The sequence below is a fragment of the Miscanthus floridulus genome, chromosome 19, assembly GCF_019320115.1.
Source record: "Miscanthus floridulus cultivar M001 chromosome 19, ASM1932011v1, whole genome shotgun sequence".
Lineage (NCBI taxonomy): Eukaryota > Viridiplantae > Streptophyta > Magnoliopsida > Poales > Poaceae > Miscanthus > Miscanthus floridulus.
In genome coordinates this window covers 57460493-57487246 of record NC_089598.1, presented here as the reverse complement: position 1 = coordinate 57487246, position 26754 = coordinate 57460493, and the positions used below count along the sequence as shown (strand labels likewise).

Here is a 26754-nt window from a genome sequence, read left to right as displayed (position 1 = left end):
TAGTCTGGTCATAGGCTTAGCTATTTTTGAGAAATCTGGAATAAACCGACGATAGTATCCTGCTAACCCCAGGAAACTCCAAACTTCATGGACCGAAGTTGGGGCTTTCCAATCCATGACCTCTTGTACTTTTGATGGGTCTACTAAGATTCCATCTCTTGATAAAATGTGACCTAAGAAAGGCACTTTGCTCATCCAAAATTCACATTTGCTAAACTTGGCATATAGCTTATGCTCCCTCAATCTGGATAGGACAATCCTCAGATGCTCTTCATAATCTGACTCATTTTCTAAATAAATCAATATGTCATCGATAAACACGACCACGAACTTATCAAGTTTGGGCATGAATACCGAGTTCATTAGGTACATGAAATAGGCTGGGGCATTTGTTTGTCCGAAAGACATAACCAAATACTCGTATAAGCCGTACCTAGTAGAGAAAGCAGTTTTAGGTATATCCTTCGGTCTGATTTTTATCTGATGGTACCCTGATCTCAAGTCAATTTTGGAGAATACCTTTGCCTTCGCTAGCTGATCGAACAAGATGTCAATGCGGGGCAATGGATATTTGTTCTTGATGGTCACAGCATTGAGTGGTCTGTAATCCACACACATTCTCAGTGACTTATCCTTCTTTTTCACAAACAATGCTGGGCATCCCCACGGAGATAAGCTAGGTTGGATAAGACCTTTGTCCAATAGGTCTTGCAATTGAACCTTAAGTTCTGCTAACTCATTGGGTGGCATTCTATAGGGCCTTTTGGATATGGGTGCGGTACCTGGCACTAATTTAATCTTAAATTCCACGTCCCTATCCGGTGGTAGACCTGGTAATTCCTCTGGAAATACATCCGGAAACTCACAAACCACGAGGATATCACATATGGTGGTGGTTTGGATAGCACAGGCTAAATGTTGGGGTTCGAAATCACAGGAGAGTGGGACTAGAAAAGCATTCCCTCTCGTGGATTCTCTCAACATAATAGTGTGGGTGCTAGTGTCAATAAGAACACCATGATCCTTCATCCAATTCATACCTAAGATTACACTTATCGACAACCCCGGTAATATTATCAAATCTGTTGTGTACTCCCTCCCTTGTATCAAGATGAGTACATTTTTTACTATCTTTTTGGTAGTAACAGTTCCCCCTGCTGAACTTATGTTAAAACCCCCTTTACTTACTTCTATAATTTCTTGATCATGTCTAGATGCAAATGCTTGACTCATAAATGAATGAGAAGCTCCGGAGTCAAATAAAACAACAGCGGGATGCTTGTTGACAAGAAACATACCAGCCGTGACAACTTCCCCGGTGGGCACTTCCTCCACAGCGGTATAATGCACTTGTCCCTGACGTGCCCTGGCATTCACCTGCCTCTGATTGTTCTGATTTGGGTTGCTATTCCTCTTGGGGTGGGGGCACTCCTTGGACCAATGACCCAGTTGGTTGCAGTTGAAACAGGGTTGATTACTTCTGAATCCGGCGGAGCTGTCCTGATTACCATTTCCTTTTGGTAAGGCAATAGTGAATGCCTTAAGAAACGGTTTCTGTGGCCTGTTATTCTGAGCTTTCGGTGGTGGAGGCCTGAACTTGGGTGCAGGTGGACGGAATTGTGGCCTAGCTATGATAGGCGCTTTTGACTTGAAAGATCCGGATGCACCGGCCTCATATGCTCTCTTGTGACCTTTAGCAACTGCATGCATGTTGTTGTGGTTTTCTTGGGTCAAGGCATCACTAATAAACTCATTGTACGTGGCACATCTAGAATTTGCCATAGTCTTCATTAATTTGGTACCCAGACCTCGCTTGAAACTCTTAATCTTTTTCTCTTCAGTATCCACGAAACTTGGAGCATACCTTGACAAGTTGTTGAATACGTGCATATATTCTGTAAGTGACTTTGTTCCCTGAGTGAGCCTCATAAATTCGGCTGCTTTCATGCGCATCAGGCCCGGGGGAATATGGTGTCCCCTAAAAGCTAGCTTGAACTGATCCTAGGTCACTCGCGCATTAGCAGGCAGAGACGACAGGAAGTATGTCCACCAGATTCCTGCTGGTCCTTGCAGCTGATGAGAAGCATATTCAGCTTTCAGGTGCTCTGTGACCCTTAGCAGACGAAATTTCTGCTCGATGGTATTCAGCCACTCATCAGCTTATAGTGGTTCCTCTGCCACCTTGAAGATCGGAGGCTTCGTGTCCAGAAACTCCTTAAATGAACTGTGCTGATTTGGCTCAGCCCCTGGTTGCTGTGGGTGGCCATGAGCAGTGTTTTGCGCGATGAGGCGCAAAGCTTCCTCCATTGTCCTTTGGCTCCCTAGGAACTGGGTAAAGAATTCCTGAGCAGACGGTGGCGGTGGGGGTGGCAAGTCATCCTGGTTGCCATCCTGGCTGCCACCAGCTCCAGCACGGGTGCGCGTCATCTGCGAAGTTGCAACAATAAGCGATTATTGGTTGATGCCAAGAGATTGCAGATGAATTAGTTACTCATGCCAAACTGAAATTACTGGAGAAAATTCTCAAAAGCACAATAAAAATAGAGGCATAACAATTCATTCTCGCAACATGACATCGCCAATTTGACCACTTATCGTGCTCATAACACATGCAATTTTAAAGCGTGATTACCGACAAAGTACTGGAATTGCATTGACGTTCATCCAAACGTGCGATTAACATTACATGATAGTCTGGTTACTAATGCCAACTTGGAACTACAGGTCTATTACATGAATAAAGGTGATACATTAGGCTTCCCACTACATGCTAAGCGATCTAATCCTCATCATGATCACTATCGAGGTCAGACGCAGAATCATCTCCTTCCTCAGGTTCTACTTCTTCTTCCTCGTACCCTTCTAGATCCATTTCTGCGGCTCCAGGTGGTACATAAGGGTGGAGCTGATTGTGCAGTAGATGAACCTCTTCATGCAGATTATCGTTGTATTCTTCCGCATTGGCCAGCTGCTGTCCCAGCTCAAACTGTCGAGCCCTCAGGACATCTTCCCTAGACCAAGCTACATTTCGCTGGTGAGTTAACCGAGTCATCTCTTCAGTGAGCCTCTCAATCTTGGCATCGTGCTCCCTCTGAAGCTGACGTCGGTCCTCGCGGGCATGACCAAGAGCGCCGGACACACATCTGAGGCTACCTTCAACTCCATCTAACACTCTCATCACTACGAACATGGCGCTCATGGAAGGGTTATTGCTGTTCTGCCCTTCTGCTGCACCAATCTCCAAAGATCTTCCTCTTGCCTGCTGCCATGAGTCAGTGGAGGGATTGCCCCTCGGAAAAACTCCAACCAAAGCGGCTGCCAGCTCCTGAGGAAAACGATCCATGATATCCCTTAGGATCCCAAAGGCTGCTCTGCCAGCTGCTTCTTCAGCAGTCCTGTCAGTCGACTCATAACACCAACCTGTCCACTCAGAATCGTCACCTCGGGGACGAACAACGGCCTCCATAGTAACTAAGAGACCTTCTCCCAACCACTCATTCGCCCAGAAGTAGCGGGGTTCCATTCCATCAGGATAGCCTACATAGCTGAGCACTCTCCACAAGAGTGTAGGCATCCCAAACTCTCCAAGGAACGTGTGACATTGACGGGTACGTGGAGCAAGTTGATGGCTAGGAGCTCTGCCTCCGGTGGACTTACGAGTAGTCTGCTTAGTGCGTGCCATCTGCACCATCAACATGCACCCTTTTGTGAGACAATGCCATAATGGATAAGAGTTACATAACCGAGTAAGAATTTTATAAGGGGAGGAACCATGTAGTTATGTGAATGGTAATTTAACATGATGCATGCTCGTTCCATACGTCCTTACAAACTTAGGAAAAATTTGTTTCTAACGGTAGACACGGTGGCATACATACGTTCTCTCATAAATAGCGTAACTAGTCGAGCTACATGTTTCGTTGTTAGTGTACCTGCATAAAATTTCATTTCAGCCCTAAACCCATAATGAATATGCAGAATGTAATTGTAAATACTTTCATATATGTATACCCATATATATACTTTCGTATCAATCTACCCGACAATAATTTAAACCCACAATTAAATACGTACCATATACACATGCAAGCATGCGTACATAGCCGTACCAAAGCTAACTCTTCCCGACCGCGCGCTCACATCTTGCGGTCATACACTCATCTTACCTTGGCGTAGAGGCATTTGATCCATACATTACCACTCAAGTGAATGGCATCCATACTATAGCACACTGGATGGACGACGAAGTAAAAACCCCCATGTTAGTACTTAAATAGCCACCTAATAGTCCTTAATTTGGGCATAAGAAAAGTGATCATTGGCACACTTTAGATTTCAAATACCTATTATATAACTATTAGTTGCTAGAAAAGGGTTTTTGGAAAACAAAAACTTTTGTTTTAAATACACTTGTGACAATTAACGTTGAACCCTGCTCTGATACCAGCTATCGCAGAACCGACCAATTTATAAGAATACAAGTACAATGGCAATCCGTAAGCGGTCGCACTATCATACTTGAACCCATATAAACCCGGTAGTCCGTCGAGTACCACGACGGGTCTTGATAAACGATTTACAACAATCAAGATCGTACAGGATTCAACATACATGCCACATATTACATAAAGTTCACAGATACTTTTCATCATCAGAGTACGAATAAAAGTTATTACAAACCGAGTTTGATAAATAAAGCGGAAGCAAATAAGTTCGAAAATAAAGTTTCCAACATAGTTTGATACAGTGCCAAGCCAGATCACGGTCCACAAAAGCAAAGATAGGAATTACTACAGAAGCCTGCCCAAGGCTTACTCCTCATCCACAGCGGGGTAGAAGCAACTCTTGCAATAACCATGATACATGGTGCCATCTGCAATAATGGGAAAATAAACCCTGAGTACGAGAAGGTACTCAGCTAGACTTACCCGTCATGAACCAGAAATAAAATGACTCCAAGGATTATGCAAGGCTGTATAAGTGGGCGTAACTTGACAATATTTTGAGTAAAAGGCAATTTACCCGTTGTACAATTATGATTCCTTCATCAAGTTAATTATAACTATCCATTTCTAGATTAGCAACTATCCTGTGCTAAACATGTGGTATATCATTTAGAAGCATACAATAGTAACCATAGCAGGTATTGTAAGTCCATATTCATCTGAATCATCATGTTTCATAATATAGTTACTACGATGTTGGGACTAGCCAAGTTTCTCACTATCCGGGAGAGACGGCGATTCGAATCGATTTCAACCAGCTGGGAATTTATTCCTAACACAAACCCAGATCTACCAGCCACGATAGTCTTAGGTCACCTTTGGTACAACTCAGGTATACATTTCGCGGGTCCGTACCGCGCCGCACAATCTAGAACACCAGATGCCAGGATGCTCAGGCCAAGCCTGCCCTTGGGCTCAGTCTGATCGTTCCCCGGAAGGGGCGCACAACAGAACGGTTCCCGACCTGAGTTAAATTACTCGGCTTCGCGGTCGGAACGAGTTATCCGGCCAGCTAAGTGAGAGGCATGCGTTCAATCTTGTCAGAAGCGCCAACAACGGTACGGTCCTTAATCGACACAGACGGGGATAAGTCCACACCCAAGACCTCCATGTCTTGTTGCTTCTCTATCGACTTCCCGTCCGGTCTCGATTTACTTTTACCACATGGTTCTGTTCCACGATAGCAGATATAGCCAACCGTGCTCCGGTATCTACCTATATCTCGTAGGTGACAGGACATCACCCGACTTCTACCGGTCTAAGCATGGCTAAGCATATATTCGATCCTGGACCTATACCGGTTAAAGGGTTAATATCTGGACAAGGAATGTACATGCATCAAGTGGTTTCATTCAACTCTTATAACCTAATGCATCAATCATAAATACGTAAGTAAACATTTATAAATTACTGGGAGACTTATAATGCTCCGGGGCTTGCCTCGCAGAAAGGAAGTAGGGCGATGGTCAGGACACTCCGAAAGCTCTTCAGGGTTCTGCTCGACACCTTCGGGAGCTGCGGCTTGCGGATCCTCCTGCGGGTTCTCTTCCTCTGCTTCTTTGAATTCTAGCAACGTGATCTCTTCCTCCGATCCTAAATGCATGAGTATGGTATAAGTATTACGAATGCATATATGTTAACAAGTGCATCACGTTGTTTGAGTAGGTGCATATCTCTTCTCGATTATTACTTAACTACTTCTACAATGCATCGATTATGCCACAAACAGTAGCTACTTGTTTCACTCATAATTGGAGTTCTACAAATCCAAAATCAGTGATCCTAGACTTTCTGGAAAGCTTATCAAATTCTCTACAACTTTGTTATTAACCATTTTTACAGTACACATCAGTTTCAACATGCAACTCATCACATTCTAGAATCAGTTCGAAAACTATCTAACATGCAATGTAAAGTAATAATACTTCTACTTCATGTAGTCATTCAAAATTTGACAACATAGACTCTACCACCAGTTTAAGCATACCATATACAGTTAAGATAATATAAAGGTGAAGTCCAAACTATTTATTTAAATGCCTTTATTATTTTATTTAGATATCTAGGTTAAATAATAAACATATACAGATGTACTTCATAAATTCTTAAAAATTTACAGTGCCTTACTAATGCTATAAAAGGACTACTATAAAAATTTCATGTCATTTTACTAAGTAGAACATTCTATACAAAAATGATAAGGAAGCAAGGCTTGAAATAGCATAAATGGAAAATCCTATTGAAAAGTGTCAAGCAATAGATTTCTTATTTTTCTTAACATCCATATGGTACTAATATTACCTCCAATAAATTTCATGAATTTTGGACTCATAATTAATTTATAAAAATTTATGCAAGGATTAACTATTTATAAAAGAAAAATCTATAACTATAGATCTACACATGCACTGGTCCTCAAATTTTTACCAGAGTTCACATATACTAAGACTTGCTTACCACAAAAATTTCATAATTTTTGGAGCACAGGAACTCTAGATATAAAATAAACAAATTTGAATGTATTCAAAAGCACATCTCAAATCCTTATTTAAATCTTCAGAAATTTCTACTGTTGAAGCCAAGAACATATTTTTTCTAAATACTACACTTCCTAAGGAACACAACCATATTTATTTCACAATTTTAGGAGCTACCAAACTGAAGATACAAAATTCACAAAACAAATCAAAAACTGGAATATTTGAACTAGCCTACAACACTGCTGTCGCTGACCGGTGGGACCCGCTGGTCAGGGGACCCCACGCGTCAGTGACACGAAACAGGGCAGCGGCGCTGCACAGCGCTGGCGCGGCCAGAGCTCGCCGACGGCGAACTCGCTGGCGGTGACATCATCACGGCATGACCTAGGTGACCTGGCGCATTGATTGAGCTACGTGGGTGGCCTTCTCGTCGGAGCTAGCGACTACGGTGGCTACAATGGCGGCACGGCGGGGCGGAACGATGGCGACACATCGGAGGAGGCCACGGTGAAGTAAGCTCAAGCTCGGACGAGCATATACTACCTAAGACGCACTCGACGCACTAGCTAACGCATGGAGAGGTGGACTGTGGCGCTCCGGCCACGATGACGGGGCTCGCGACGGAGCTCCGGTGAGGGCGTACACGATGCGGTGGCTTACCAAGCACGGTCAACGAGCACGGGAGGAGGCAGTGGGTTGCTGGGGAGACGGTGGAGCTATGGTGGTGGTGCTGGAGTGGCTAGGCGCGAGCTGTGCGTGGCTATGGCGACGGCGGAGCTGCGGGCGTTCGGCGGCTGCTGCAGCGAGGAAGAAAGGACGCCAGAAGCGAAATGGGAGCGCGGCTGAGTGCGGGCGGGCGCTGGCGTGATGAAGGCGTGCTCGGGCGCGTCGTGGCCTGGCTGGGCAGAGCAGAGGCGACGCGCGGCCGTTTCTCCTCCACGCGGCGGCCATGGCCTGACGGCGGTCAGCCACTGAATCAGCCGATTCAGTTCGTCAGTCGCGAACGGTGATGCCTGATAGCGCGTTTTCAAGTCGACCTATCTGCTAATCCGTTGCTCCTAAGCGAAAACGATCTACATGAATTTCGTAGCCCGAAGTACCAGCTACAACTTTGGTTCAAGCACCTCGTTCTAATTCACAACAGAGACGGAGTAATATCGTGCTCAACATCGGCTGTCAGTCGGTCAGTTGAAAACGACTTGAGAAAATTTGCTAAGTGTGGAAATCAGTGATTTGATGATTTTTGAAATCCAATTTCACACATGTTAGGAGCTGAATCAGTCAAAGACCCAAAAATCAAAGTTGTTCCTTATGTCAAGCACTACAACATTGCTTAAGTGAACTCCTCCATGCAAGGTCCCTAACACCTAGTTCAACTTTAGTCAAACATGTCACTTTGAAAACATGATACATACTCAACCCATGACTAAATGACCAATTTAGCCCTAGCCCTAAATACCAAAGTTGTTCATGATGATATCCTAAGCATGTTTGAGCAACTTGCAAGGCCATCCAATCATTTTATGCAGTGGTCACTCATAGAGCTATCCAGGTCAACACATGAAATATCACTTAAGTGCTTGATTATGAAATGTGGCCTTCATGAACAAGGTTCCTTTTGTTAACCTAAGTGTAGCTAAGGTGTTTTAGTGACTAGCATTACCCACTTGCATTCATTTGCACAAGATCATATGCATATGCTCCAAGAAACACGAGATACCATATGTTTCGATCAAATGTTTCAATTGTAAATGATGATTTATGAATGCTTGATGCTCATGCTCATGTTATACAAGTCAAGTTATGTAAGGCTAACACCCGAGGTGTTACACTGTGTAATTAGTTTTATTTTTTATTTATATTTAATACTTCATGCATGCATTTTCGTATTCGATGTGACGGGAAATTTTAAAAAATTTAGTGTTTTAGGAGGGACTAAACAGGGCCCTACTCATTCTCAAGAATCAGAAATGTTTTTTTTTCCAAACGGAAAGGCCCCCAGCCCACTGGCAACAGCAGCCCATAGCCTGGCCCCTAGTGTCGCCCCACAGCTAGTAGACCCTATTAATGGTTCTTATATTAAAAAAAAACTAGAGCCTAAAAATCAGCGACGCCGAGCGGATCTACAGCCACCTCAGTCACCGGCGGCGATGGCGAGTTCCAACTCCGGCATCCCTATCAAGGTAAGTGGCAACCCCCCGCTAAACGGTGAGCTTAAGCCCTGATTTCACCAGCACGAGAGCTCTCCTGTGCCAAGGTTAGATATGGGCTCGCCTCCTTTAGTGCCCGGACGTCCATGTCTGCACCGTCTCCGGCATGCCGCAGGTCGCAGACCACGCGCTCCGTCGCTAGGATGCTAGGGTTGTAAGGAATTGGATTATGCTTGGGTGTAGGGATCGGATTTGAATTTGTGGGGGATGAAACTCATGAATAGCGGAAAGAAGTTTGAGAGGGTGTCTGACCTTGCTTGATGGAATGGAGTTTGTGCGTCCAGAATGCTCTCACCGTCATGCTCAACTGCAAGAGCGACTAGGGTAGGAGATGGGCTGGGAGGGTAGGCTTTGATATGTTCGCCCTCTGGTTCTTACCCTTGAGATTGTGCTCATTTCTGCTCTTGTCGATTGCAGGCAGAACAAGATTCGGATGGCTCGGCACAAAGCACAGCTGATATGACCGCTTTTGTAAGTAGCAACTATTGCTCCGCTGTTTACATCTGGTTGTCTTGATTGTAGATTGGACTATATTTCCTCTGTTGAACCTACTGTGAACTTTGGTTAATGGTTTATCCATGCCCACTGTTTTCAGGTGCAAAACCTTCTAATCCAGATGGTAAGTTCCTAGTTTTATTTGGCGACAGTCTCGTGAATGCCCTCTTTTCGGAGAAAAAAAAAATTGAATCTGATTACCTTGCAGCAAACCAGGTTCCAAGCTATGTCGGAGAACATCATTTCAAAGAATATCCTCAAACCATTTCTCTTGCTCATTTGCTTTTTTTTTTATGTATTCAAGATTTTTAACATGCAAAGTAATTGGCATTCCAGCTATTTTATTTTAGCTTCTAGAAATATCAAAATTATTAACAGTGTCACTGCAGCTTTTACCATAGTATGCCAATTTGTTATTGTGTGAATGATAATAGTGCCAAACTGCTAGTTAAAAGTTCAGAGGTTTGGGAATTGCAAAAGGAAGATTGATTAGAGAAGTTTCCACTGATGGAAGTACTTGTGTAGGAACTATTTAATGTTTGTAAGGGTCTGGAAAGTAATTCCAACTATTGTAACAGTTATCATCATTTACATCATTTGTCTAGCTTCAAAAGACCCTCTTATTCATATTTCCCTGGGGTACTGTCTGCATATCTGTCTCACCTCTGTTGTAAGTACAAATCCTTAACAAACGTTCACTAGATGAAATGGGTGCGAGAATTGATGAATTGGAACAGAGCATCAATGACCTCAAGGCTGAGATGGGCAGTGAAGGGATGCCGACGCCATCTAAGACAAAGGAAGACTCAAAACCTTCAGATAGCTCTGCATGAGTGCAGCAGAAGCAGGATGATTCATTTCAGACGTCGTTGCTGTATCTTGGGCGTTCATCACTAACAAATACCTGTTTTGAGGTTTCATTTGAGCAAAGACTGTAACTCATGCTACTTGTGTTTTCTCTGAATGGTTCGCTATAAATTGTATCGGTCTTCGTTCTCTGTAGACCTACTTGTGCTTATGAGCAGAGCATGTGCATTCGTGTCATGACAGCTGCTAGAGTGCTAGCACGTGGAGAGATCTAATCTGGCATCTTTGAATGATCACCGCAATTTTTCTTTTGTCTGACATCAGATCAGTGCAATGAGATATTTGCAATTTTGTATCTGGAAGAGCGCACCCAAGTACTAAGAATTCAGGTTCGCAAGCATAATTTGCTTTGCTTCAGTGTTAGTTTTATCACTTATTCATAGCAGTGTATAGTTTTAATTGGCTTGCTTATGTTTTAGTATTTGGTTGGCTCATTGGGAAGGTATTTGGATGTCTATTTATTCACCTTAATCCATGGCCCTGCTCGCTTGTCTTATAAGCCGTACTATTTTAGTGAACGAACAGTGTTTTTCTCTCACAGTAAATCAGCGAACAGTAATTTCAGCCATGGTTTTTCAGCACGAACAGGGCCATGTGTGTTAGAGCGGTTTGTTGTAGAATTTAAACTAAATTTCACACAAAACCATAACCACTCCAACACATGTTTAAATTTCATACCGAACCACTTTAATACATATAGATTGAGGTGGATACATGATAGCAGAAAGAATCCATCTAAGATGTTAAAGTAGGGAAACAAAGGGGAATGATGCATGATGGCAGAAAGTATCCATCTGCTCGTACACCACAGTCCACGGTAATATTGTTCTAGATGTAATTAGTAGTCTTGTTTTTCCTTTGTTGGCATGCCCGATATAGGGCTCTTCTCCGTCGATGTCGTCCCTGGCATCCGGTTCGGTGCTCATGTTAGTGGCTGCTCTTGGGTGCAATTCCACCGCCTCGGGTGAGTTGGTTTGCGGTCTGCATCTGTTTTCACCGTTCTAGATATAGCCGCTCCACCATCCACCCTGCCACCGAACTTCGCCGCCGGTTGTTGCCTTGGTGTCCAGCGCACCCTCCTTCTGCCTGTTGCATCCTCAAGCAGTCGACATTAAACCTGTAAGGCCCCGTTCGTTGGGAGAAATTTAGAGGAATCTAGAGGAATTTGTGAGAGAAAAATACTGTTCCGGATAAAAAAAAGAAGCAGATCAAGCCGGATTTAAGGGCAAAGAAGCGGATCAAGCCGGGTTTAAGGACACGCGAACGGGGCCCGTTCGCGTGCCCTTAAACCCGGCTTGATTCGCTTCTTTTTTCATCTGGGACAGTATTTTTCTCACACAAATTCCTCCAGATTCATCTAGATTCCTCTAAATTCCTCAGGTTTATTTCAAAGGTCTTCAACGCCATCGCCCGGGTCATTGTTTATCAACCTGAGTGCCTTCCATTTTAAGTTATGTTCTCACTATCATATGCACTTCGCTTGCATCCCATCAAAAATCTTAGGACAAAGGTGATGGGCTACGCTAATGACTCTCAATCCCACCCTTACCACCACAGTGGAGGTCCAGCCAGCCAAACACCACCAGCGGTAATTCCTACGGCGCAAAGCTCGGTGACCTCGACATGGTCAACACTTTGGCAGCCTCGTGTTCTAAGATGGTGTTTAAACAGACTAAAGTTTTATTTGGATGCATGTGTATCCATTTTAATCCACATGTGTTGGAGTGGGTTGAAATGGAACTTAATTTAATTCTACTCCAATCCACTTCAACATATGTGGATTGAGATGAATGCATGTACATCTAAACAAGGCATAAATGGTTGTTTAGGTGAACAGTGATTATTGGTTGTATGATATTGCTTAGTATGCATGTATTTTACACCTTCTTCAAAGGTATTCTTGTACTTTTCCCTTTATTATAAATATATAATCGTATATGTTCTAGGTTTCTTTAAAAAAAACATGGTGCTACGACAACCTATGTAGCTGGGGCACTGAGATTAATGATTTTCCCTATACAAAGTTGGGACAATACAAGCCCAGTATTGCCACCTTTTATCATACTCCCTCCGTATTAAAAAATAAAGTCGTTTTGGATAAGGTTTAGGTTAAACATTGAAAATATAAATCATGAATAACTTTTAAGTTGTTGAGTTTGGAAATGTGAAAACCATATGAATAAATTTGTCTTGAAAAATACTTTCATAAAAATATGCATATATCACTTTTCGATAAATACTTTTATAGAAACAAGAAGTTAGAGACCGTGTCGCTGTCCAAAACAACTTTATTTTTTAGTGTGGAGGGAGTATACATGAGCTTGAAAGGTACTCCATCTAAGAAAGGATGCAATTCTAACATAGTGTTATGTTCCAGTATCTTAAGTTTGATCAATTATAGATAAAAATATTAATATTTATGATATCAAATAAATATTATTAGATTAATTATGAAATGCATTTTTATAATAAATTGATTTAGAGTCACAAATATGAATATCATTCGCTAAAAATTTGGTCAAACATGAATCACTTTAACTAGCATGCAATTTATAGTTGTATTCTTTTTTTTGACAAAGGGAATATGTATCCATAAGTGTGTGACAGACAGGTTGTGGCAAAACCACCCGAGATAGCACGCTTCCGAAGGCGCTCGTCTCCACTAGACGCTAAGCACCCCGAAAGTAAGCTATATCGGACGGTCCCGTCGAGCACACCCCAAGGGAGAACTCGAACAATCCACATTTTTCATCCAAGATCCAATAATGAGACCGAGTTTACAATACTTAGTCCATTTTATACAACAAGAGTTCTCGGAAATACATTATTACAATACTGAGTTCAGAGTGCGAAATTTAAACAGCGGAATTGAAATAAACATCTAACAATAAGATACAAGGATCCGTCTGTGCCCACTAGAAGAATCCTCCACACAATAGCCACCTCAAGCTGCACCTGCAACAGGGGTAAATAAACCCTGAGTACGCAATATACTCGTAAGACTTATCCGACTAGTGGGAATAATTTCCCGACTCTAAAGGATATGATAAGCTTTATGGTTTGCTGGATTTCCTTTTTGTTTGCGAAAAGTATTACTAGTAGTGAATTCTTATGTATGTGTTTTATTAGCAGTCATGATTAGTTCATTAGCTAACCATTCTATGTAAGCACATGTTCTAGTTTCAAGCAAGAGTTGAGCAATCAGATCCATTCACTCCCTTTTATCTTTCAGTTCCTACTACGGTGCTAGATCATAGACAAGTCGTACCGTATCATGCGGTGATTCGCGAACCAATATATCCCAGCTAGGTACCCCGAAACACACGTCCTGCTTGTACCCCAGGCACAAGCAAGACCAACCCACCACTCTCCTATCAAGGGGTCCAGGTCCCTGTCCAAACTTGGACTCCAAGCCCCCACTCCTGAGTCCCGGACTCAGTGCGTTGCTCACTACCGGATTCAAGAGCTTTGCCGAGTTCCAGGGGCACTCGGCAAAGCCCCAAAAACACTCGGCAAAGGGTTTGCCGAGTGTTGCACTCGGCAAACCCCTTATCGGCAAAAGCTAGTTTACTGAGTGTTTTTTGTCGCACACTTGGCAAAAGCATTGCCGAGTGCCCAAAAAACACTCGGCAAACTTTTTTTTCAAAAAATAAAAAATAAAAAAAGGAATGTCGACACCATCCACGCCTGACCAGCACCGCCGCCACCACCACCATCCACGCCGCCGCCACCATCCACGCCTATCGCAGCCACCCGCACCATGCTGCATCCGCCTCTGCCACCACGCCCCCGCCACCACGCCGCCTCTCTTGGCCAGGGGGCTGCAGCTCGCCCCGGGCCCGCGCCGCCATCCCCTCGGCCGCCTGGGGTGCGCCGCTGCCGGGTCCCCTCCCTAGATCTCATCGTTGGGGGAGGGAGGGGAGGGAGGGGAGGGGCCGAATCCACGGCCATCGGCGGGAAAGAATATGGGGAGGGAGGGGAGGGGCTGGATCCACGGCCGTCGAAAGAAGAAGGGGAGGGGCCGGATCTAGGGAAGAAGAAGGGGGAGGGAGGGAAGGGGCTGGATCCATGGCCGCCGGTGGGGAAGAAGAAGGGGAGGGAGGGGAGGGGCTGGATCCATGGTGGAAGAAGAAGGGGAGGGAGGGGAGGGGCCGGAGCCACGGTGAAAGAAGAAGGGGAGGGAGGGAAGGGGCCGGATCCGCAGCCGCCGACGGGGAAGAAGAAGGGGAGGGAGGTGAGGGGCCAGATCCATGGCCATCAGCGGGGAAGAAGAAGGGGAGGGAGGGGAGGGGCCAGATCCACGGCGAAAGAAGAAGGGGAGGGAGGGGAGGGGCCGGATCCACGGCTGCCGGAAGAAGAAGGGGAGGGAGGGGAGGGTCCGGCGTCGGCGGTGAAGAAGAAGGGGAGGGAGGGGGTGGGTGCGGGAGAAGGGTTGGGGCGGGTGCGGGGTGCTAGGGAAGGGAGGCCGGGGTGTAGGTGCGAGAGGAGTGGGGCTGGGGAGGGGAGGGGTGGGATTTTAGGGGTGGACGGTTTTTTTTCTATATTTTTTTTGCTTTGCTGAGGGTTGTGTGTGGACGCTCGGTGAACCAGCCTTTTTGCCGAGTGTTTTTCTGTGACACTCGGTAAACTCCCTATTTGTCGAGTGTTTTTTGTTTGACACTCGGCAAACTCCCCTATTTGCCGAGTGTTTTTTTTGTTGAGTGTTTTTAGTGTAGCACCTGGTAAAGAATTTGTTTGCCGAGTGCCCGAGGGAATACACTCAGCAAACATAAAAACACATGACAATTTTGAGGTTTCCGGTAGTGGCTTAGACCTCCATCATTCTCTCCTCCAATCAGTCGATCCAGAAAGAGCCAGAACCCATGAGAAGAGAGCAACGAGCCTTCTCACTCCCATAAGCAAGTATGTGCTCAAGATAATAAGTTTGTGACCTAACTAGAATCCACAGCAACGGACGGTCCTTAACCGACACGGATAGGGAAAACAGTGTAATCAAAGCTATGTCTCGTTGGCCACGGGACAACCTATTATACCCACCAATACCCATACCATATCCCTACCCGGTCTCCATTTCCTTTTACCATTTTATCATGAGAGTAATAATAATAACCACCTATTGTGAGTAACGACAGGTTACTCATGCTACCGATAGTATAAGCATAGTAGCTACTCGACCTATGCTAGTAGGACTCATAGGTAGGTTTATCTATGCATATAGTTTCAATATAAATCCTATAACATAAATACACCTCATACATATATATCTAGTGATTATTCAAAATAAAGATTATGCACCGGGGATTCTCTTGGGCAGGCGGGGTGTCAGCTAAGTCAGTCGGTGATGGCTCTGGGACCTCTTCCTGCACAAGGACCTCCTCCTTGTACTCCTTGATCACCTCCTCGTACTCCTGCTCTCCGGCGGCCATGAACTCCACCAACTCGTTCTCTACATGCATGCAACGATGATGCAACACTTAGTATTTTGGCAACAACAACTCTTAAAATAAGAATACACATGCTAAGCTACTAAGCTAGCTCTAATGACTAAGATACTAAGCTAATCATTATCTCTACCAAATAGATTCCAAGCTCACCCTACAAGTGCTTAATTTTTTTATAAACCAATATCATGCCATTATTCATTTAGCCTTAATGGATATTTAGCTACCATATTAAATAGTCTATTTTAGGGCTACAAAAATTATAGTGAGCACATAATAATACAATGAAGCTACTATAAAATTTCAGGGTTTTTACTATCACCAATCTACCACAAAAATTCCTACAATAATTAACTTAATAATATTGAGCACTCTCAAATAATTTAATAGCTCCTCGTATCAACCAGCACATATATGAACTAAATACACTAACAGATAGAGTACAATTTTCGGAACCTAACAAAATTTGTTTCATAATTTTTGGATATCTACATTATTTTATATTAATTACCAAAGTTCAGCTCAGAATTAAAATGAAAAGATATTTCTATTTCCACGAAAAAGATAAATCGATTTCAGCCCCCGCGTGCTGGCACTCTTGCAAAAACACCCTCGCGTTATTAGACGATAGCGCGAACACTACACGTACTATTTCTATAGACAACGACTTTACAACGGAGCCCTCATATCTTTTCACCTTCGCACCGGAGAGGTCCCCGGGACGCCCTGCGCTCGCCGACGTGGCGGGCGGTGGCACTAGGCGGTATGCCGGCCACCCGAGACCCTTGCAGACCTAGCTAGGCGACCGATGCTCACCTATGGGCCTACGTGCGACGATGGGTGGTGGTTGCACGAATGGGGTGAAGCACAGCGGACTCTCCCTAGTGGCAGTGACCTGCAGCGGTGGCAACCGCGTTCCGGTGAGCCACAACGTACAACAGATAATAGAGGTGACGGGTAAGCATCAGTGATGCACCACGATTCTACCCATGGCGGTGTCCTAGCCGAAGACGCCTTGAGCAAGCCTAGTCACGTGCGTATGACGAGCTCGACAGCGAACCACAGCGACATGGCCGTGTTAGCGGCGTGGAGGCGGCACTAGGGCTACGACTAGCATGCGCATGACAAAGAGGGGTTCTAGGCAAAGCTAGTGGTGCGGTCAATTCAACGCGAGATGGCGAGGTTGGAGCTAGCCACGATGAGGCGGGTTGGGCCTTAATGGCGCGGTGGTAGGAGCAAAGCTCCAAAATTAGAGCTTGGCCTGGCCGTTATCAAGGCGGGGTGGGGGCAGTCGGCAAGAGGGCGTAAAGGAGGAGATGTGGGCACGAGGAATTGATGAGAGGTGCTCACTCTCTGACTTGCCATGACCATGACCCAATGGCGGCGGAAAACAGAGGAAGAAAGAGAGAAATAGAGAGATGGGGCGTGGCAGGTGGGCTCAACTCGTCCTCACCTTGGCGGGATGCGAGTGGAGAGATCAGGAGACCCATGCATCGGCGCTAGCCGATAGGCGCGCGTGCCCGATCGGCGTGGCTCGCGTGGCCGCAATGTCATTAATGATAAGGTGATGGTGAGTCCAACCACGTGCGCGCGGCAGAGGAGACACGCACTGGGCCGGCAACAGCGTAGAGATGCAGTGGATAGATGTGGACGCGACGACGATGCGATGGTAGCGGCAGCGGCGTGGCATGAGGTGGGTCAGCAGCGTGGCGATTCAGCAGTGGCGGACGCGATGGTGAAGTGATAGCACCGGCAGTGGCTTCGTCATGGCGCGGCGGGGCCAGTGGCAGTCGAGCCATAGCTAGGCCAGAGGCTGCCATGGCCAGCCATGCACGGCAGCGCACGACCAGCGCAGCGACGCTAAAAGCCCGAACACGGTGATCGTAGCCACGCGGCCAACCAGCCCGGGACATGTGACGCGCACGAATTTTAAAGCGCTCAACACGACCAAACCGTTGCTATAGGAGCCAAACCAGCTGCACCATGCTCAAGGTGGCATATGAGACTACCAAATTGAGCTATAACACAACACCACCCTTTAACCCATTCTCTCACAATAAATTGCTAAATATAGCAATGTCTAGCTATTGGCAGACTTGAAAATTTCTAAGTTTTAGAGCTGGATTTGTTTTCAAGTTCCATTTCTAGACTATTAGAAATACCAGCTAGTAACGTTATTTTTCTACAATAAGTATTTCATTGTCATCTACAAAGTTTGCACTTTAAACTTTATTTAAGTGTCACATATATGTTCTATAGTATTTTTGTTCAATAAAAATTAGTTTCAAACCCTACTTGATATGCACGAACTATTGAATCAACTTTCGTTTAGCATTTTTATTGATCATTTTGAGTTATGAAAATTGATCTACACACTTTATCACATGCATTATCACAAAAACATGATGCTCCTAACATAGTTTAGCAAGTTGTTTAAGCGGTAACACCGAGGGTGTTACAGCTCTACCCCCCTTAAACAAAATCTCGTCCTGAGATTTTATGTGCCTAGCATGGGAAAAGAGATAAGAAATAAATTTTGATTTAAACAATTACCTCGGTGGACTAGAAAGAAGGTGGGGATAATGCTTCAAGATAAAGCTTTCTTGCTCCCACGTTGCTTCGTCCTCCGAGTGATTTTGCCACTGAACTTTATAAAACTTCACCACATTGTTTCTAGTCACTCTTTCTTTTTTCATCTAAGATCTTGATAGGATGCTCAATATAAGACAAGTCAGGTTGGAGAGTGAGTCCTTCAATTTCCACCACTCCCTTAGGAACCTGTAAACACTTCTTTAATTGGGAAATATGAAAGACATTATGTACTACTAATAAAATATCCGGGAGCTGGATACGGTAGGCAATAGAACCACATCGGGCCAAAATCTTGTAAGGTCAAACATAGCGAGGGGCTAGCTTTCCCCGAACACCAAAGCGATGCACCCCTCTCATGGGAGACACTTTGAGATACACATGATAACCAACTTCAAATTGCAAGGGCCTTCTTCGCTTGTCCGCATAAGTTTTCTGATGACTTTAAGCAGTCTTCAAATGACTTTGAATAACACTGACTTGCTCTCTTGCTTCTTTGATAAAATTAGGTCTGAAATAATCATGGTCTCCCACTTCAACCCAATTAAGTGGTGTTCTATATTTCTTGCCATATAAAGCCTCAAATGATGCCATTCGAATGTTTTCTTGATAACTATTGTTATAAGAAAACTCAGCTAGAGTCAAGCATTCATCCCACTTTTCTAGAAAAGAGATGATACAAGCCCTCAACATATCCTCAAGTACCTGATTGACTCTTTCTGTCTGACCGTCAGTTTGCGGATGATAGGCTGAACTTCTGAGGAGACTAGTACCAAGACATATCTGGAGTTGCTCCTAGAAACAAGAGACAAAGACTGACCCTCTATCAGAGACGATAGTAAGAGGAACTTCATGTAGGGTCACAACCCGATCAAAATACAACTTGGTATACTTCTTGGCTAAATACCTTGTATCCACCGGGAGAAAATGAGCAGACTTGGTAAGGTGATCCACAATGACCCAAATAGAGTCATACCCATTTGTCGTGCGGGGCAAACCCACAACAAAGTCCATGGAAATATCCTCCCATTTCCAAATAGGGATAGGCAAGGGTTGTAGAAATCCAGGCATACGCATATGGTCCGCCATAACCCTTCCACAAATGTCACATTCCGAGATGTATTTAGTAATGTTCTATTTCATATTTGGCCACCAATATAAGTGACACAAATCATGATACATCTTGTTACTTCCTGGATGAATGGTTAACATGGAATTGTGAGCTTCATCCAAAATTTTTCTCCTAAGCTCATTACTTGAGGGAACCACCTATCGGTTCTTGAACTTCACTACATCTTGATCATCAACACTAAAAAGAGGACCACGCCCTTTGGCAATTAACTTCTTGATACTCAGAATTTCTGAAACATCTTGCCTTTGTTCTATAATAAGTTGCTCAAGTAAATTAGAGACTAGAGCAATGTGAGCTAACACCTCAGAATGGTTGAGAGACAAGGAATCTTCTTCAACTTGATATGACTTCCGACTTAAGGCATCAACTACCATATTAGCTTTTCCAAGATGGTAATGAACCTCAAATTATAATCCTTGATTAGCTCCAGCCATCTCTGTTGCCTCATGTTCAGCTTGAACTGAGTGAAAATATATTTGAGGCTCTTGTGATCCTTAAAAATGTGTACTTTATTTCCCAACAAATAATGTCTCCAAATTTTTAGAGCGTGCACCACAGTAGCTAGCTCTAAATCACGGGTGGGATAATTCACCTCGTGCTTTTTCAGCTAGCATGAAGCATAAGCTATCACACGTCCATCCTGTATAAGCACACATCCCAATCCATTCCTTGAGGCATCACAATACACATCAAATGGCTTGTCAATATCTGGTTGGGCGAGAATAGGAGCAGAGGTAAGAAAATGCTTCAGAGCTTGGAAATCTTCTTCACAAGCCAGACTCCATACAAACTTGACATCTTTCTAGAGTAACTTGGTCATTGGTTGGGCTATTTTAGAGAAATCAGGGATAAAGCGCCAATAATAACCAGCAAGACCAATGAACTAACGGATTTGATGCACTAACTTTGGAGACTTCCAATTTAAAACATTTTGCACCTTGCTTGGGTCCACAGAGATACTCTCAGGTGTCAGAACATGTCCCAAAAACTGCACTCGATCTAACCAAAACTCACACTTGCTGAATTTGGCATACAACTTATGTTCCCTTAATCGAGTCAGTACTATCCGAAGATGTTGTGCATGCTCTTCTTTGTTCTTGGAGTATATCAAAATGTCATCAATGAACACCACTATAAACTTATCCAACTCTGGCATGAAGACTGAATTTATGAGATACATGAAGAATGCAGGAGCATTGGTGAGACCAAAGGACATGACTAGGTATTCATATAGCCCATACCTAGTAGAGAAAGTTGTCTTTGGTATATCTTATGGCTAGATCTTAATTTGATGATACCCAGAATGAAGATCAATCTTTGAAAACACTTTTGCACCAGCCAACTAATCGAACAAAGTATCAATACGAGGTAAGGGATACTTGTTCTTAATGGTTACTGCATTGAGAGGGCGATAATTCCATACACATCCGAAGAGTGTTGTCCTTCTTCTTCACAAAAATAGCTAGACAACCCCATGGTGAAGAACTATGACAGATAAAGCCCTTCTCCAATAATTCCTCTAACTGTTTCTTTATTTCTGCTAGTTCTTTAGGAGCCATGCGGTAAGAACGCCATGAAATAGGAGCTGTGCTAGGTTCTAACTCAATAGTAAACTCCACGTCCCTATCCGGTGGCAACCCGGGTATATCTTCAAGAAAGATATCCAGAAACTCATAGACCACAGGAATAGAAGCAAGATCAAGAGAAGCTTCAACATGAGCAACAACTGGTAAGGCTGGATCAGAGGGCATAAGAAGAGACATCCTATCCTCGGAAGAAGGAAGCTGTAACTCAACAACTCTCTGCTTAAGGTTCAAAACTATCCCATAAACTCGCAACCAGTTCATGCCTAGAATTGCATCTATGCCTTGCCCAGGCAACACCATGAACTAGAGGCGATAAGTGTGAGTGGCTAGCACTAATTTGATTGTGTCCGTCCGAGTATTAACGCACAACTGTGCACCCAGAGTACTGATTCTATAGGCAATAGGAATAGCCATAAGACATATATTGTGCCTCTTTGCAAACCACATGCTCATGAATGAATGTGACGCACTAGAATTAAACAACACATATGCTGGGTGGCAATCAATGGTAAACATACCATCCATCATAGGTTCATTTTGCAAAATGAAGTTGACTTGTCCAGAGCGGCTTGTGGGCACCTTCTTCTTGATAATTGTCCTCTTGAACAGATAGGAGTTGGCTGAAGGCTAGGAAGACTGCGCAGGCTGGTTCTGTGGACACTCCTGAGCATTGTGGCCCTCCTTGCCACACTTGAAACAAGCACTAGACTTGTTCAACTATCCCTGATGAGGCATAACCTACTGTTCCTAAGGCTGCTATTGCACCTGCTTAGTAGGTGCACGATACTGGGTGGAAGGTGCGTGGTGAGTCTACTGAGTCTGGCGAGACGGTTGTCCACCCGAAGAGTGATAGGACATCCTCCTAACAACCTGCACCTTTTGAGCCTGTGGGTGACTAGAAGATCTAGTGATCACCCACTTGTGCTTCCACTTCGCCTAAGAATCACGCTGAAGTCCCTCCATAGCAATGGCTGCATTCATCAAAGCACCAAAGTCTAATATCCCCCAGTGTATAGCTCCTTTTGCAAGATGCAAGAGAGGCCATTGTAGAAACAATCCTTCTTCTTCTCATCAGTGTCTACATGGGTCCCAGCATACTGTGCAAGATGGTTGAACTTGTTCACATAATCCATGATAGTCATACTCCCTTGCTTCAGATCTAGGAACTCAGTCAACTTCTGGTTTAGTAAACCAGCGGGAATATAGTACTCACAGAAAGCAGTGGTTAACTCCTGCCAAGTCACATGATGGTCCATAGGCTACATGGCGTTGAAAGTATCCCACCATGCACTGGCAGATCCTAGAAGCTACTGTGCAGCAAAGCGCACATTCTGCTCTTCAGTCATAGTGAGCAGCTGAAACTTCTGCCCTAGAATATGAAGCCAATGCTTCGCATCTAGAGGCTTAGCAGTTGGCATGAATGTGGGCGGGTGTGTCTTTAGGAAGTCCTAGTAGGAACAGAGCTCCACGGGAGCGTGGGCACCACCACCATTCCCGTCGTTGCCACCAGGGCCTCCACGGGCGAAGCCACCAATAGCCTGGGCAAGCATCTCCAAGGCACGGACTGACTCACGCCAAGCAGCTAGCATCTCCGCCATCATCTCCGCATGGGTCATCGGAGGTGGAGCCAGAAGTTGGGCCTCGTGGCTATCCCCATTGGTGTTGCCAATGTCCTCACTGCGGCCGTTATCACCCTGGTCTGCCCTAGCGCTAGTACTCCCCTGACCAGACCTCAGGTTCATCTATACACAGATAAGAACCAACCATTAGGAACAACCCTCTAGATTAGGAACAAGAGACTTAGAGAAATAATAAGACTTTTATTAAAGCATTCTTTTAGGTTATCCTATCAATTCATTAATCCAAATTATACGTGTGGGAGAAATTTAGTTTAAGCAAGATTCTCTTTTCATGATGCATGCATTAGCCTACCCATTCACTCAAGTAGGAATATAGCGACATTCACAAAAAATTTCGGCACATCGCACACACACTTTCTGCTTGTTAAACAATTCTTACGCAGCATAAGTTAGTGTACCTATAGAAAATTGATTAGATAAAACCAGTGCCGCTATCCTAGATAGACCATATTACTAGGACTTATACTTATTTACATAATTTTATCGCATCCTACTTTTCGTAAAACTTCTGTTGGTCAAATTTTAGGTTTTAAAAAGAGTTATAAAACTCATAGACTCATTATTGGCTCTGATACCACCTGTGGCAGAACCGCCTGAGATAGCACAATTCTGGAGGTGCTCGTCTTCTACTAGATGCTAAGCACCCCAAAAATAAGCTACATCGGACGGTCCCGTCAAGCACACCCCAAGAGAGAACTCGAATAATCCACATTTTTCATATAAGATCCAATAATGAGAATAAGTTTATAATACTTAGTCTATTTCATACAACAAGAGTTCTCGGAAATACATTATTATAATACCAAGTTCAGAGTGCAGAATTTAAACAGTGGAATTGAAATAAACATCTAACAATAAGATACAAGGATGCACCTGTGCCCACTAGAAGAATCCTCCACACAACAGCCACCTCAAGCTGCACCTGCAACAGGGGTAAATAAACCCTGAGTATACAATGTACTCGCAAGATTTACCCGACTAGTGGGAATAATTTCCCAACTCTAAAGGATATGATAAGCTTTATGGCTTGCTGGGTTTCCTTTTTGTTTGTGAAAAGCATTACTAGTAGTGAATTCTTATGTATGTGTTTTATTAGCAGTCATGATTAGTTCATTAGCTAACCATTCTATGTAAGCACATGTTCTAGTTTGAAGCAAGAGTTGAGCAATTAGATCCATTCACTTTCTTTCATCTTCCAGTTCTTACTACGGTGCTAGATCATAGACAAGTCGTAGCGTATCACACGATGATTTGTGAACCAATTTAACCCAGCTGGGTACCCTGAAACACATGCCTTGCTTGTACCCTAGGCACAAGCAAGACCAACCCACCACTCTCCTGTCGAGGGGTCTAGGTCCCTGTCTAAACTTGGACTCCAAGCCCCCACTCTTGAGTCTCGGACTCAGTGCGATGCTTAGACCTCCACCATTCCCGCCTCCAATCAGTCGGTTTGGAAAGAGCTAGAACCCACAACAAGAGAGCAATGAGCCTTCCCACTCTCATAAGCAAGTATATGCTCAGGATAATAAGTTTGTGACCTGACTAGAATCCACAGCAACGGACGGTCCTTAACCGACACGGACAGGGAAAGCAGTGTAACCAAGCTATGTCCCATTGGCCGCGGGACATGACCTATTACACCCACCAATACCCATACCATATTCCTGCCCGGTCTCCATTTCCTTTTACCATTTTATTATGAGAGTAATAATAATAACCACCTATGGTGAGTAACGGCAGGTTACTTATGCTACCGATAGTCCAACCATAGCAGCTATTCGACCTGTGCTAGTAGGACTTATAGGTAGGTTTATCTATGCATATAGTTTCAATATAAATCATATAACGTAAATGCACATCGTACATATATATCCAGTGATTATTCAAAATAAGGGTTATGTACCGGGGCTTCTCTTGGGCAGGCGGGGTGTCAGCTAAGTCAGTCGGTGATGGCTCTGGGACCTCCTCCTACACAAGGACCTCCTCCTCATACTCCTTAATCACCTCCTCGTACTCCTGGTCTTTGGCGATCATGAACTCCACCAACTCGTTCTCTACATGCATGCAACAATGATCCAATACTTAGTATTTTGGCAACAGCAACTCTTAAAATAAAAATACATATACTAAGCTACTAAGCTAGCTCTAATGACTAAGATACTAAGCTAATCATTATATCTACCAAATAGATTCCAAGCTCACCCTACAAGTGCTTAATTTTTTTTATAAAGCAATATCATGCCATTATTCATTTAGCCTTAATGGGTATTTAGCTACCATATTAAATAGTCTATTTTAGGGCTACAAAAATTACAGTGAGCACATAATAATACAATGAAGCTACTATAAAAATTTTAGGGTTTTTGCTATCACCAATCTACTACAAAAATTTCTACAATAATTAACTTAATAATATTGAGCACTCTTAAATGATTTAATAGCTCTTGGTATAAACCAGCACATATATGAACTAAATACACTAACAGATAGAGCACAATTTTAGGAACCTAACAAAATTTGTTTCATAATTTTTGGATGTCTATATTATTTTATATTAATTACCAAAGTTCAGCTCAGAATTAAAATGAAAAGATATTTCTATTTTTCACGAAAAAGATAAACCGATTTCGGCCCAACGCGGCCCACGTGTGGAGGCGGCTCACAGCGGGGAGCCCGCGCGCACTGGCACTTTTGCAAATATGCCCTCGTGTTATCAGACAATAGCGGAACACTACACGTACTATTTCTATAGACAACGACTTTGCAATGGAGCCCTCGTATCTTTTCACCTTCGCACTAGAGAGGTCCCTGAGACGCCCCGCGCTCGCCGGCGCAGCGGGCGGTGGCACTAGGCGGTACGCCAGCCACCTGAGACCCTTGCAGACCTAGCTAGGCGACCGATGCTCACCTATGGGCCTACACGCGATGATGGGCGGTGGTTGCACGAACGGGGGTGAAGCAAAGCGGGCTGTCCCCGACGACGGTGACCTGCAACAGCGACAACCACGTTCCGGTGAGCCACAGTGTACAACAAATAATAGAGGTGACGGGTAAGCATCAGTGATGCACCATGATCCTACCCATGGCGATGTCCTGGCTGGAGATGCCCTGAGCAAGGCTGGCCACGTGCGCGCGGCGAGCTCGACGGTGAACCGCAGCGACACGGCCATGTTAGCGGCGTGGAGGCAGCACTAGGGCTATGACTAGCATGCGCATAATGAAGAGGGGTTCTAGGCAAGGCTAGTGGTGCGCTCAATTCGATGCGAGATGGCGAGGTTGGAGCTGGCCACGATGAGGCGGGTTGGGCCTTAATGGCGCGGCGGCGGGAGCAAAGCTCCAAAATTGGAGCTTGGCCTAGCCATAATCAAGGTGGGGTGGGAGCAGTCGATAAGAGGACATAAAGGTAGAGATACAGGCACGAGGAATTGATGAGAGGTGCTCGCTCTCTGACTTACCGTGGTCATGACCCGATGGCGGTGGAAAACAGAGAAAGAAAGAGAGAAAGAGAGAGATAGGGCACGACAAGTGGACTTGGCTCGTCCTCGCCTTGGTGGGACGCGAGCAGCGAGATCGGGAGACCCACGCATCGGTGCTAGCTGACAGGTGCGCGCGCGCCCAACCGGCGTGGCCCGCGCGGCCATAGTGTCATTAATGATAAGGCAACGGTGAGCCTCACCACGTGCGCGCGGCAGAGGCGACACGCACTGGGCCGGCAACAACGTAGAGATGTAGCGGATAGACGCGGACGCGACGACGATGCGACGGCAGCGGTAGCGTCGCGGCGCGAGGCGGGTCAGCAGCGCGGCGAG

General features: G+C 44.6%; 1 protein-coding gene across 1 annotated transcript; it reads left to right on the top strand.

Moving 5' to 3' along the window:
- The first annotated feature begins 9061 nt into the window (after positions 1–9061).
- LOC136528616 (heat shock factor-binding protein-like) lies at positions 9062–10734 on the top strand. Its single transcript, XM_066521575.1, has 5 exons — positions 9062–9168; positions 9613–9666; positions 9791–9814; positions 9899–9941; positions 10390–10734. The coding sequence occupies exons 1-5, from the start codon at positions 9136–9138 to the stop codon at positions 10521–10523; spliced, it is 288 nt and encodes a 95-aa protein (XP_066377672.1). The 5' UTR covers positions 9062–9135; the 3' UTR covers positions 10524–10734.
- The last annotated feature ends 16020 nt before the right edge of the window (positions 10735–26754 follow it).

Excerpts from the sequence above, each read along its gene's own strand:
- LOC136528616 (XM_066521575.1), top strand. The coding sequence starts at position 9,136 with ATGGCGAGTTCCAACTCCGGCATCCCTATCAAG. Across the intron at positions 9,667-9,790 it reads CAGCTGATATGACCGCTTTT|GTGCAAAACCTTCTAATCCA; the intron begins GTAAGTAGCAAC and ends CACTGTTTTCAG. Across the intron at positions 9,942-10,389 it reads GGAGAACATCATTTCAAAGA|TAGATGAAATGGGTGCGAGA; the intron begins ATATCCTCAAAC and ends ACAAACGTTCAC.